The sequence below is a fragment of the Mastigoproctus giganteus genome, chromosome 3 (genome assembly GCF_048544385.1).
Source record: "Mastigoproctus giganteus isolate SK-2022 chromosome 3, ASM4854438v1, whole genome shotgun sequence".
Lineage (NCBI taxonomy): Eukaryota > Metazoa > Arthropoda > Arachnida > Uropygi > Thelyphonidae > Mastigoproctus > Mastigoproctus giganteus.
This window is the reverse complement of record NC_143577.1, coordinates 190,166,103-190,181,215: the sequence shown is the minus strand read 5'-3', so window position 1 is coordinate 190,181,215 and position 15,113 is coordinate 190,166,103. Positions and strand designations below refer to the sequence as shown.

The 15,113-nt window shown below is 40.5% G+C and overlaps 1 protein-coding gene across 1 annotated transcript in view; it reads right to left on the bottom strand.

The window, feature by feature from the left end:
- Positions 1-272: 272 nt before the first annotated feature.
- LOC150088507 (cytochrome P450 2J1-like) overlaps positions 273-15,113 on the bottom strand; it is a 47,289-nt gene continuing 32,448 nt past the window's right edge. The window contains exons 5-8 of the mRNA XM_090370201.1: positions 14,980-15,095; positions 9,718-9,970; positions 6,846-7,033; positions 273-455 (exon numbers count right to left, since the gene is read on the bottom strand). Coding sequence (XP_090226327.1) covers positions 277-455; positions 6,846-7,033; positions 9,718-9,970; positions 14,980-15,095 — 736 coding nt within the window. The 3' untranslated portion in view covers positions 273-276. The remainder of the gene's footprint in view (positions 456-6,845; positions 7,034-9,717; positions 9,971-14,979; positions 15,096-15,113) is intronic.

Below are 15,113 nucleotides of genomic sequence, written 5' to 3'. Positions count from 1 at the left end.
TAAAAAAATTCAATTTCAGCATAGAAAGACTCGTTTCCCACCGAACTGTGGCGAGAGTTGAAGAACCTGGAATCTGAAACCCGATTCAAGCTGTCTTTATCATTTTCAAAATACTTCGTACGTTTTGAATATCCACATTGATGTTTTGGCCATGTTAGATTTTGGTGTATTATGTGATTGAACATAATATTATACAAAATGAGAGATATTGAGATTTACATGAAATGTGAATTGCCATGTCTTCTGTTTTTAATTCATATTTTAGAAAAGCAAAGTCTATCTTGGTATGAAGCACAGATCCTGTTTGGCTGGTAACAAAAATGCATTGATAATTTCGCCATCCATATTTGGTTTACCTCCACCAGCTGATTGCACTACAAAGTTTTGTAATATGGAAGACGCATAAAGAAAGATATTCATATTAGCTGCACCTTCTCCAGGACAGTTTCTTTTTCCTATGAGGAGAAAAAATTTAAAATATAATGAATAAGTGAAGCCAACCATCTTTAGAAAACAGTAGTTCCATATCATATCAATTATCTGCATGAAATTGTATTTCAAAGAACACGAAATTTTTTTTTTATAGAGATCTACTCAAGAATCCTCACAGCAAAAGAAATATATTTTAAATAAAGCGGGCCATTACACCTTCAGCATTGCAATCAATTCACTAAGTAATTGCGGGAGATATTACATGTTGTTAATTCAATCCTAGTTGGCAGTATTCAATGAGGACTGAAGGAATTGACGGACCACTCTTCTCAGCAAGTTTCGCTCTCTTTTCCTGAATTTCTGCATCCGAATATTTCCAGGTAGTAGCAGTGTTTCTACCATAAATGGCATAATTTGCCATTTTTGGCAGATCAAAACAGTGTAATTCAAACAAAAATGACATAATTGGCCATTTAGATCCATCAGAACAGTATAATGGTGCAATGAGCTATTGGAATTAATACCTCTAGACCTTATTCAATGAGTCAGGTATGCGAATTCCTTTTTTCTTAAGCTTATATTCACCACTCCTTTAGTCCTGGATGTGAACAACTGTTAGTTAGTACAAAAGAAGATTTTTACGCACATTGGAACTTTTGCGGATCAACCATTCAGAAGAAGGAGGATCTTATTACGATTGGAGCCATGAATCAAATACTGAATGAGGATAAAAAAGACCATGATGTGCTACATCATAACGGATTATTATTATAATAGACAGGGTGCACGCAGGATGAGAGGGTCTGTTCTGATTATAAGTAAGAGTCTAGCTTGTAAACGCTGCAACTTCTCATGATACATCCTCCTTCCACTGACTCATGAAACTGTTGAATGATTCTGAGAAAACAAAAACGTGCACTGAAACAAAAAAAAAGGGAAAGACCTGATGGAACAGGTAATGATTTACGGCTCTAGCAAGGTGGGCTCAGCAATTGCAGGCATTGAGGACAGCCGTAGAAGGTGTGGCGGAAATGGTCTGAAGGGGGACTCACAGCAACCCAGCGCGCCACACAACTAGAAAACTACCACTGGTAAATAGTCGACGTGAATGACAGATGGTATGTGCTGTCCGGGACAGCAAACGACTCAGAATTCCTCAATTAATGGCAGATTAAAGTCAGGACGCCCAGAAAAATTATTCTGAATATATTATCATCCGACTTCCTTTCGGATAGGTCTATGCTGTAGGCGATCTGTTCCTGTACCCATGTTAATCGACTGTCATCGACATCACCGCCTGCAGCTGGAACGGAAGAATCGTTCCAGGAAATTTGATAACTGGAACAGAATTACCTGATCTTACGAATCAAGGTTCCTGCTCTACCATGCCAACAGACGAGTGCGTATTCGATGGCGAGCAAATCTCCAAGCAGACTGCATAGTTGGTGGTCGTAAACAGGCCAGTGGCGGTTTGGAGGATATTTTCATTACGTTAACTGGGATATGCGCTGGTAGCACAGTAGTATCCTCACCGTCCTCCCCACACCGAGTGGAAATGGCTCGGGCTCGAATCCCGTCGATGATGCGAGGAACTTTTATGGGCTCTTTTCACTCCGTAGCTGAATTAGTCCATCTCAGGCGTAGATTGCAAGGTTTTTTCCCCTTGCAAGGGGTTTTCATCCAGCAAAACATGCAAATCGGCAAGATAACACACGAAATTTACAGACACAATACACATGGCTATACAAAAAATAACTTTCTTGGTGACCCTAATATAATAGTTTAATTAACTTAACTGGGTCTCCTCATCTCCATCGAACACACCCTCATCCCCAGATCCAATCTTGGCATTCTTTCGGACCAATTTTTGCTACATTTGGTGACAGCATATCCAGAGAGCACTGGACTCTTTCAACAAGATAATCCCCAATGTAACAAGGCCGGCATTGTGCAGGCATCATTTGAGGATCATATCCGAGTATTTCATGTGATCTCCTGGCCGCCAAATTCCCTTGATATCATTCCCATCGAACATTTGTAGGTAGGATGCGTTTAACGCAGCATACACCAGTCCACACTATTGACGTTGCCGAACGTGAGAGACGTCCAAAAAAAAAAAAAAAAAAAACACCAAACTATTATATTTAGGCCACCCGAATAATTAAATTTATCTGCCATGCTGTGTCGTATGTCTGTTAATTGCGTGTGTTCTGTGGTCGATTTGTCTTTTTGCTGGACGAAAAACCCAAGTTTATGGTGAAAAAAAAACCTTGCTATCTACGCCTCAGACCGACTAACTCAGCCACGGAGTGAAAAAAGCCCATTAAAGTTCCTCGCGTCATTGACGGGATTCGAACCCTGGCCTTTACCACCCGATATGAGGAGGACAGTGACGATACCACTGTGCTACACGCGCAGACCCGTGAGAGACGTCCTTCCGTCCAACTGATCGAGGATACCTGAGCAAACGTCCTCCAACAGGTTTGGTATAGAGATTTTACAGTTGATTGATAGGTTGCAAATAACAACCAGTTTCGTTAGTAGTGTTAACGTTCCACTTTGCAATGGATCAACAAATAAATATCCTTTTTTGTGTAAACTGGGAAATTCTGTAACAGAATTGTATGATACGTTAAAAACTGTCTATGATGATGAAATGTTAAATTCTACCAGTAGGTGTGAATGGCATAAACGGTTCAAAGTCGGACGTGAGGATTTTACGATGACCCAAGAAGTGGCAACCGTCAATCTCTCGAAGTGAAGTGAGAGTCGCATAATGTTCAGAGAAATTGTGGCAAGAAATCTTCCTTTGACCCTAAGGATGATATCTAATGAGTCGGATACGGATAACAAGACGATCCGTCAAATTTTTCATGAACATTTTGGAAAAAGGAAGGTCGTGCAAGTTTGTACCTCACAGCATGGAAAAGCAGACGCAACCAAGAGCGTCATCATGGAAAGACTTCATCTAGACTTGTCAAAACAATCCTTATTTCCTCGACTGTGTTGTCACTGGAGATGAGCATTGGGTGTTTCAGTACGTCTCAAAGACGAAGAGTCAGAGGTTTGGACTTAATCTTCATTAAGGTCCAAAAAAGTTATTTTTACAGAAGTCTAGGATCCAAGCGATGCTGATCACGGTTTTCGGAAAAGAAATGGTGTGCTTCACAAGGGATTTGTATCTGAAGGGGAGAGAATCCATCCTGTGTTCTACGTACAGGTGCTTTAAAGTCTAGTATTTCACGAGCGAGGACCAGTTTCGAGAACAACTGGTTCTTGTTGCACGCCAATAACCTCACCGTTCTGCACTTGTGAAAAACATTTCTGATGAAAGATGGCGTTATACAGATCAACCCTGCATACTATTCTCACCAGCGGAGACCTCTTCCTCTTTTCCAAGCGGAAAATTACCCTCAAGGAGAGAAAGATCAGAATGTTCAGGACATAAAGAAACACGTAACCGCCGAAATGAACATCATCGCTTCAGCCACCTATGCCGACTCTTTTCAAAACTTTAGAACGGTGTAATACGTGCATTCAATCAGGTACTTTGAATAAAAATAAAACAATTTTTATGCTCCTTAACTCGTGCTCTTTTTATCGCACCATTTCGAGAACTTTCAACATACCTCCAACGCCTTCCCAACATACCTCCAACGCCTTCCCAGCAAATCATCCTTGAAGTTTCCAACTGGATAATCAATCAGCTGCATCCCACAGCTTCTCACTTAGTTTGCGGTGATTTCAATTTACCTCCTCAGCTATCTAATCTGAAAAAAGATCTTCTGGCACACTTGAGATGTGCTGATCTACAACTTATTAATGAAGCTCCAACCAGGAGGAATAACCTCTTAGATTTAGTTCTAGCCTCTATCCCTTGCACCCTTGATTACATTGCAGAAACGTCATTCGACTCTGATCATGTCCCAATACATGTGACTGCATATCTGCCAGCCCCCAAATTAGAAACCAGAAGGACGAAAAAAAAAAAAAAAAAGGTTGACATCACTAGTCCCAACTTACTTGATGTAGATGAGTTCATCAAAGCCGCCTCTCTCATTCCCTGGGTGACCTTAGAGACTTGTGACCCAGAGCTAGCTGTGAACATTCTCACAAACTGGATCAACCCGATTGCCAAATATGCCACCTCTAAAAAAATCACAATCAGTCCGTATACAAGACTTTGGTGGAATTCAGAATTCAAAATGAGTTTCCAGCTGAAGCAACAGCTCCATCGCACATGGAAACAGTCGCAAAATGTCAATGATCGCATCGTTTATTCAAGGGCACGGGCTCAATTTAATCGCCTGAAATCTGAGGCAATCAAATTATACGTTACCCGTGATCTGGCTAAAGGAAAAATTCCATACAAGAAAATGAACCTTCATTTTGCTTTGCCACTTGATCCTGAATTGTGGCTCGATTTCGTCACAAGATTTAATCGTAATCCTACGGAAAACTCAGATCTGGCTCTACTAACAGAGCCCACCCAGCAAGAAGTGTTGAACACCATTCAGATCACAAAACAACAGCTGATCGTCGCCGTCAATTCTCTACCTGCCTCGTCAACCACTGGTGATGATGGAGTTCCCCAATTCATGCTCAAATGCCTAAGTCCGTACATTATTCAGCCACTTTTAATTATTTCAACCAGTTACTCTCGAACCAGATTTTCCCATAGCAATGGGAAAACTATCTCATCAAACCTTTAGCCAAAGTTCAGTCGCCATCGAAACCTAAACACTTCCGACCCATCTCCAACTCCTCCAGCCTGCTGAAGCTCCTGGAGAAGACCTTACTCCCCATCCTCACCAAGCAGATCTTGCCCAGTAATCCAGCCCAAATTCACTATTCCCTTCCAAACAGATCAACGATCACAAATCTGCTAGCCACCACGAATACTATCTTGTCAGCATTCGAGAAAAGGCACGAACTAGCTGTTACTTACTTAGACATTGAGGCTGCATTTGATGCCGTCCCAGTAAACCAACTACTCACGCTCCTGGAATGCCACTTCCAGATTACAGGGAACATATTATGCTTTCTCTCCTCTCTTCTGAATAACAGAGTTATAAAGCTTCATACAGGAGATCGCACCCTTACTAGATCCGTCACCGCAGGAGTCCCACAAGGAGGGGTCATTTCCGGCCTTCTGTTCTCATCTATTATCTTCCCACTGGTTGCACAGTCTCGATGTCTACTGAGCTATGCAGATGATATCAAGATCATCATTCCTGGTCAAGACCTTGATCTGGTAAAAACGGAAATTAACAACACTCTCACTGCAGTCACATCTTACTTCTGCCAGTTCGGGTTCAAGATCAATCCTGCTAAGTCCGAATTCATGGTGTATTCATTGAAGCAAACTCCTTCTTCTCTCCAGCCTTCGGTCGGCAACACCCTCATCCCAATTGTATCCAGCCATCGTGATCTGGGCGTTGTATTCGACTCCAAACTTCGATTCAACGCCCACATAGACATGCTCCTCACACGTGCTTCAAGACTCCGGTGGATAGCAAAACAGCATCTCCTTCATATCAGAGATAAAAAGACAACCGTGAGGTACATAAGAACAATCATCTTTCTACCTTTACTCTATGCTGCTGAAATTTGGGCGTCAGCGGCACCGTCAATAAAGAAACCACTCTTTGCCACAGAATTCTGGCTCCTAAAGTGGGCTAACAGGAAGCACAACCTTTCAGCTCTGATTCGTACCACGCAGCTTGCCAACTCTCTCTGGATTCCACGGCTTCCCACCTTAGTCGACGACCAACGCCTCCTAGCAACAGTCAAGATGATAACAGGCATAATGGCAACACCTTCATTCTGGGATACCTGTGGCTGGAGGATCCCCCTGCTGCCCTTAGGGCCAATCCCGAGCTCTACTCGCATTCAGCGCGACTCCATCTCTCGGACAGGTTCCTCCCTCAACAGATGTTCAAGCAAACCCAGGCACTGGACGCCGACCTGAACAAATTCCTTGTTGACCGGACTTACAGGAAAAAAATTATGTCTAGTAGGACTAATCAGCAATGACATGTGTACCTTGCATCTGCTCCTGTCTGATTGAGTTGGTGCTCTTATCTCGATGTTAAGCCAGCTCAATCAGACCTAACTCTCGCAAGGAGTTCTCTCCTTTGTATCAAAATATGTTTTCTTTTGTAAAATTACCTGTTTTTGTAAATTAATTGTTGTATTTTCCCGGAAGTTTCGGGAGGCTGTAAAAATGTAAACCCCTGGCTTTTTGGCCGTGAAGGGCAGTAAAGATTATCTCTCTCTCTCTCTCTCTCTCTCTCTCTCTCTCTCTCTCTCTCTCTCTCTCTCTCTCTCTAACTTTATGGCCATACCAGGTATATATAAAATATATTAATATCAATAAATATTAGTATTTTGATCTTCCAAATTGTTTTTACCTAAAGAAAAGGGCAGAAATGCATCGTGTTTAATTGCTGCTTTTTCATCTTTATTTAGAAATCTCTCGGGACGAAACTCTTCCGGCTTATCCCATATTTCAGGATTCATGTGAGCGCTGTACATGTTAGGAATTATGAATGTTCCTTTTGGAAGAAAGTATCCAGCGATAGACGTATCCGCAGAGGTACTAAAAGGAAAGAAAAAAATTGTAAGCCACTTTCTGAGACACTGACAAAAATAGTAAAATAAAAACGTTAAACCAGTTACACATTATTAATAATAATAATATAATATAATCTTTATTGTGGATTTACTGAATTTACCCTTCACGGCAGGAATGCCAGGGGCTTCACATTGGCTGGTGTACAAAGGCCTTGAGGACGGGGCCCACATCGAAGTTCGGGTTCATCCCCCAGGGCCAACAATATAATACGTTTCAGTTAACTTATTCACAATATTCATAAAAATGTTATACAGTATTTTTGACATTATATAAAATATTATACAGACATCCTTTTTAAATTTATTATACTGTCACATTACTGTGCAGTTTGCCTGGTTGAGTTTAGGTCATCAAGGATCTCCCTCCGGTATTTGCGGTCTTTGACAAATTTGTAGAGGTCGCCTTCGATTGCTTGGACTGTGATGAGCATCTGCTTGGGGAGAAAGCGGTCGCTAAGGGCTAGTCTGTTATGGTTGGCTATAAGGGTTGGAGCTGATCTCAGTCCGGGTTTAACCACTCATAACCGGAAATTCACAAAAGAACTAATAATAAATCCACTGTTTCTTTCTTTCACACACTGGGAGTTCATCTGAAGTTAAAAAACTAGGATTAACACACTTTCTGTTTGTTTATGTCAGTGCTATTCAACCTTTCTCTGGAACCATCATCCTCTTATTAAAATTGAGTCCTCCCGAGTAGAATAATAATAATAGGCCACTGGGATACCAGGAAATGAATGTGCGGACTATGCTACCAAACATCCATCCAGTCTCTTGACATTATTGCGTTCCATATGGTGACTACATTGTTCCTTATACACTGAGTGATCATTGAATTATGACCACCCCTATGAAAATTGAATGCGACCCGTTGACCAGGTGAGGTACGTGAGTGTGGAGTTAGTCGACTTGCTAGCATAGATAAGGTATTAGTGATTCAGTAGGTAGTAAAATTCCGAGCGTGATGAGTAAACGGAAGGATTTATCGCATTTGGATAAAGGACAGATTGTGGGTGCTCGACGAGCTGGTGCCTCGATTTCCCAAGCGGCTGTACTGCTGGAGTGTTCGAGAGCCATCGTAGTTAAAGTTTAACAGGACTGGCGTCAAAAAATGGTCAAACAACGACCCGACGGCAAAACTGAAAAGGTCAACAAAAGATGTTAGAGGTGAGCGCCTGGTCCGACGACTCGTACAGCGAACATGCGCAGCACTGTTGAAGAGTTGACTACCCAATACAACGCGGGCCAATCTCGAACAATATCTGGCATGACAATGAGTCGCACGCTCGCATGTATGGACTATACCAGCAGATGACCCCTGGAGCATCTTCTCCTAACCAAGTTTCATCGCCGTAAAAACCTCCCCTGGTGCAAAGAGTATGCAAGCTGGATGTTAGAAGACTGGAAGACGGTGTGCTGGTCGGATGAGTCATGTTATTTACTCCATACGGTGTTGGTCGTGTAAGGATTTGGCGTCAACAACATGAGGTTCTTGATCCATCATGGATGGTCCCAAAAGTGCGATGGAGGCGGTTGTATGGTGTGGGCATGTTCACTGGCAGGAACGTGGACCTCTGGTGCATGTGGAACAACATATCAGTGGTCTCCGCTATCGTCAACTGCTTGATGACTGTGTACACCACGCTATGTTACACTTTTTCCAGAATGGCGATGGTGTCTTCCAAGATGACAATGCGCCGAGCAATCTGGCACTTGTTGTGCAGGAATAGTTTGAGGAACACAGTTCTGACTTCCAGCATATCGATTGGCCTCCGAACTCCCCCGATGTCAATCTCATAGAGCACTTGTGGGACACTATGGAAAGGCATATCAGCCGTCTGGATACACCAATCACCTCCATACCTGCATTACTGACCGCATTACACTCATCATGGTTGGCTATACCTACGGAACGCTTTCAACATCTTGTTGAATCAATGCGTCGGATAGCTGCTGTACTGAGGGAAAAAGGAGGGCCTACGAAGTATTAGTTAGATGGTCATAATTCAGTGATCACTCAGTGTATATGTGGAATACAAGGAACAATGGGCTTCTATAACAAGATCAAACGCATAACAAATTCATTCAAACAAAACCAGAACCACAATTATGGGCCTCCAGCTTTAGTGTAAACAGAAATCATAGCCGGCCACAAATCTGTCTCAGTCAGCTTACTCACATTTTTCTTCTCACAGGAAATGATCCTCCCCAGTATATTCACTGCAACTCTCCACTCACAATGAAGCATATTCTTGTAGAATGTACTTTATACTCCCATGCCCGATAAGTATCATTCAGTTTTCTTCCGAATCTAAAGAATCTTTGGCATATCATAAGTAACGATGCAGTCTGTTAGAATATTTCTATGTTTAAAAAGGATTCAAATATGTGATCGTTTCTGACCATTCCGGTAAGAGCTGCCATTGCCTATGTACCAACGATATATACCCCACATATCTTTGGTAGGCAATATGGCTTAAGAAGCCCTTGCAACAGATACAATAAAAATAAGAACAACCATTTTATTATATAACTAATATATATACTTGGCATTGCATCTATTTTGACTTCACTACCTTATTACTCTTAAAAGCTTGATTAAGAAATGATACGAATTGCATTAAATCGAAAAATACTCTGTTTACTTACCATCTGGGTTCACTTAAAGAGCTAAAATTGAATCGCAGGATTTCTTTTAATGTAGCAACTGTAAAGGGCATCGATTTCTGATCGCCCCAGCAAACATCCCTTGTTTTTCCTGTTACAGCGTCTATTTCCTGATGAATGCGTGCCTGAAGTTTGGGATTATTGGCCATTCTGAGAAAAAACCACTGCAGGACTAAAGACGTCGCTACCCCTGCTGCTATTAACAGACCTTGAGCGTTACCCTTCAGTGATGAATCTGAAATAGTTAAAAAAATATATCACCAAAGTCTCAGTTCCCAAGAACGGCGTAGTAGGGTTGTTTAAAGAGTAGTGGCAACCCTGCCATATACAGAAACTGATGAGTAGGAATCATGTCATGACGGCTAAATATAAACAAAATGATAGTTCTACAGCAGCAAGCAGTAACAGTTTTCTAAAGGTATGTATAGTGGAAGGTTGCCTCTCAGGGTGGGGAAGTGTCAATGTAAGCGCACGTTTCGAATACATTGTTTACGAACCAATATGATCAGAGCATTGGTTAATGGTGATTTCGCAAGGCGGAATAACACGAAGAAATATTTCCATCATATGCACGAAGCGTAGTTAGAATATGCGGCCGCGTGGTCAAACGCAGAGGTGCAGCACTTTTGCAAGCGATGGGCTCTCCATCCTGATCCTGAATTGCAAATGAACAATATTCCAATCCCACTTGATACCGTTAGATTTCTTGGACTGAAATTAGACAGCAAACTAAATTTTCAAGCAAACACCACTCATTCAAGAAATATTTGTCTAAAACATTTGAATATACTTTTATTTATCTCGTCCATGTCCTTGGTGGCTGTCTGGTATCCTTTGTTGCAATTTATAGAGCTTTAATCCATTCACATTTGGATTATGGTTGTCCAGTATATGATTCTGCCAGGAGCACTGCTATTTAACGGCTAAATGTTAGCCAGCAAAGTGCTCTGAGGACTGTGGTGAGAGCTTCCATGACTTCTCCAATCCAAAGTCTTTATATTGAAGTGCGTGACGTCCCATTAGACTTTCGTAGAAACATACTACTACTCCTCTACGCTGCTAAGGTTCAGAGTCTTCCATCTCACACCAGTTGGGAGTAGGTTTGTAATACTCGGTGGGATTTCTTCTATGAGACTAAGCCAAATGAAAATTGACTCGCCTGACTCAGGATTAAAGAGCTTTTTCAGAGTTGGAATGTCGATTTAAGTGATATTTTTTCAGGACAAAACTGCACCTGTTCTACCCTGGAAGTACGTTTCTGCAATATCGGACAGTTTCACTCTGCTCACGCTACTCTGAACTCTCATACCTGTAAAATATATGCTGACGGATCAAAAACTGCCATTATGTAAGGTGCTGCTGCAGGTTTTCCTTCGTGTCCAGTTACAGCCTCACTACTGTCAGTATGTAGTGTCTTCATTGCTGAACTACAAGCAATCAAGTTAGCACTTAGATTATTGAGCTTTCCATCTTGCCTGCAATAATTCACACGGACTCTCTCTATCTCAGTACTGTCTCTACCATAAGAAATAATTCCTTATCTTCTCATCCTACCTTTAAATACATTCATTCCCAATCAGTCAATACGTTTTTGCTGGATCTCTAACCACTGTGGTATTCTGGGAAATGAAGTGCTGACCTTGCAGCGAAACATCCTCGACCCACAACATTCTCAGGTTCCTTAAACTGTCTATAAGCCAAGCATTCCAAAGCATGTTACTACAACTGGTCACATATCTGGAGAAGAAATACTAACAATAAACTTTAAAAATAAAGGAAAATCCGAAGGTGTAGTTCTCAGGTTTCCGAAAGCAAACGACAGGAAGCGGTATTGGTAAGACTGAGCATTGTATTCATTCATCATACCCGTCTCTTCCTATTATTAAGAGTAGATCTACCGCTGTGTTCATCCTGTCACACTTAACTTACGGTCCGTCATTTTCTGGTCCCTTTAATCATCCGGTTAAAAATCGACAATAAGTTAACGTTTTTGCTTCATATCCGTCAACTGCAAAGTGCACAAGGATTATGGGTTCAAACTATACACATGTGCTAGAAACAGCGTACTTCGATGGGTAGACCTAGTTCAGCATGAAGCCATCCGCATTTCTACTGGAACATTTATATTCTTAAATCTGAAATCCCTATCAAAGTGTCACGGATTTTAGGCTTTGAATGGATTGAGCAAGCTTCAATCTAATATAATGCTCAGACTATGCACACGAGGGGACATAAATTCAAATTCAGGAAGGATGGTTGCAGCATAGATGTGCAGAAGTTTGCCTTTAGCCAGCGAGTGGTTGACTGTTGTAATAAGCTTCCATCCGTTGTTGTTGAAATGTGTAGTTTGAATAAATTCAAAGAAGAACTGAACAAACTATTAGGAAGGGTAAGTGAAAGGTATTTTTTTTTCTTTTTGGCTGATGTTTTTTTAAGATAAGCTTGCTTTCTTGCATTTGCCACTACTAATGTTAATACTAATACTAAAATCACTAATACGATTTTAGACCACCAGTGAGTCTTGTATACGTCGTGGCATAGAGCCTACCAGTATCTGAAAGTCAGCAGAAGGGATATGACACCATTCGTCCACAAGACGTATATTCTAAAAACAACGTTGCTGAGCAAGTCAGTCTCAGACGAGAGTAGCATGGTTTTTTCTCCCTAAAACTTGGGTGTTTCGTCCAGCAAAACAGAAAGTCGACCTCAGAACACACGCAGTTTACAGACTATACGCGGAGCAACATAGTCTTAATCGCCGATGTTCCTAAAACCAAACAACAACCAACAAGAAACGTGATCAATCCTTGTCTGTTCGATGTACTGTAGTTGGAAACTCTGCTTGAGACGTCGTTCCAGAAGATCCCATTAGTTTTCAAAGGTATTGAGATCTGTGATTGTGATGGCCATGGTATGCTAAAAAAGTTCAATCTCATTCTCTTCAAACCACTCTCTTACCGCCTGGTCTTTGTGGATTGGATATTTTTCTCCCTGAAAGACAACTCTCTTTGGTTCACTTTGATTTGATTTGGGGTTTACTGGCCCAACAGAAACATAGGTTATAATGCCCCAACAACAATAATGAATAAAACAGTTATAAAATTTAAAAAAAAAGAAAGGTTGCTAAAAGATTACAGTGACGATTGAAAATTGGTCATTATGTTGGAAAAAGGATTTGCACATACAAGAATAAAGGTGGTCAAAAAAGGTGTAAACAATATATAAAGAATAAATAAAATCATATTTAACAAAAGAATATATTTTAAACAGATGTAAATAAGTTTATCAATTTTAAATAGTTGGCGTCGTGGATAGCGCAGTTGGTAGGACCACCTCCCCCCCCCCCCCTCCCGGATGGAAAAGACTCGAGTCCCGACGACGATGATGTGAGGAATTTTTATGGGCCACATTCTCAAAATCTGGATGACTAAATCGGTCTCAGGCGAGGCTAGCGTGAATTTTTCTTCCGGAAACTCGGGTTTTTCTTCCAGCAAACGAAAAGTCGACCACAGAACACGTGCAATTTACACACAGTATATACGGATTAATATGACCCCAGTTGCTAATTCTGCTAAAAACAGCCAACACGCAGTTATTTTCAGAGAATATCTGACTGAGTGTATTTTAGCCATCTTCTCAGTCAGATGGCTAAAAGTCGGAAAAGATATACACTGCCCTACTATTAATATCCGGACACCTGCCTTTAGACAAAAATAAAGAGCTTTTATTGTGTCATTTAATATTTTGTATTGAAACTTTTTGCTTTTATAATGGCCTTCAATCTTTTCGGAATACTCTCAACCAGCTTTTTATAAATGTCAGGTGATATATTCCTCCACTTCAGACAAATCGACCATAGAACACAAACAAAAGACACAGCATGGCAGATGAATTTAATTATTCGGGTGGCCCAAGTAGTTTTTTTTTTTTTTGGACGTAGGCAGATGGTGAAAAGTGGGCATGCTGCTGTTGGACACGAATTCTAAAAGGAATTAGTGTCCAAGGAAGCTGTGCCCAAAGGAAATTAGCGTCCAAGGAAGCTGTGCTCAAAGGAAATTAGCGTCCAAGGAAGTCTTGTCCAAAGGGAATTCGTGTTTCGAATTCGAATTCCAAGGGTTGGCAGTCTGACGGGTGGTATAGAGATTTTCCCTCCGTGGCTCTAATATCCACGAAAGATCACCCTACGGATGTCCACGTAAAGCGAACTTTCAAATTTTCGTCTTACTAGCAGTTAGAATATGTCTGGGAATGATTTTAACCAATAAATTTCTGTTTGTTGTTCACAATAAGTGTTTCAACCAGCTCTTTCACTTTTTTTTTAAAAATTAAACTCAAAATTTCTTTTATTTCATATCAGAACCTTTCTTAGAGATTTAGTAATCACATTTTGATATTAAGAGAGAAAACCGGGGAATCTTTAAATTTTCAAATTCGCCTAAAAAATTGTAATTATTGGAACATGCTCTGAATTTAAATTCGGGCATAATTAAAGCAAAACATAAAGAAACAATTTCTATTCGAAACTTCGAGGAAAAAACTCTGAAGAGAAACAAGGGTAAGTATGTATCGGACATTCGAAACGGATTATTCAATAACACAAGTAGACGCATGACACATAGAAGGTTCGTCTAAGTTTTAATCCATTGCAGGCAGTTGAAAATTTAGTTGTCCAATTTGAGACCATTATTTATAGATCGCTGGTCATTTGAGGAATTATTTTTACAATTCAGTCTGCAAGTGATCAAGGCTCCGGTAAAGTGCTGTAATGTACGGATATAAATAGTGTAATTATTTATACAAGTAATTATCGTATTTGTAGTTTATATTTTCCATTGCAAACAATGGTTGGGACTGATATGATTCTTAGGCATACATCCTGTTGTATAAGCCATTCTGATTCCGGTACTGTAGATTCATACTAAATTTCTCATCCAACAAAGTAGGGCACGCTTTTTAAAGTGTGTGCATTTTCCCCTTAATTAAATGGGCTCTAAATATGATTAACCATATTATATATTAAAAGCTAAACTAAACAAAGTGTTGGTTGGTAGAAAGTCAACCCTTGAGTTCAGGAATCTTGAGAAGAAACGTTTAGGAGTTGCCCGATTTGGAATTGGGTTTTTGAGTAATTTTTGATAAGTTTTTTTTTTTTTTTTTTAATTCCACGGACACTTATTTGTCTGGGGCATTGTGAAAACTTATGCGTTTATCAAAACTACATTGAAATTGTATTGAAAATATTACCAGTTAGAGAGGTATTCGATGTTCCAGAACGATTTTTCATTTCGGTAAGGTACAAACTAATGAAATCTTCATTTGAGCAGGCATCGGGATTTTTCTTTCTCTCTTCAATTTCTCTTCTGCAAAGAAAAAAAAAG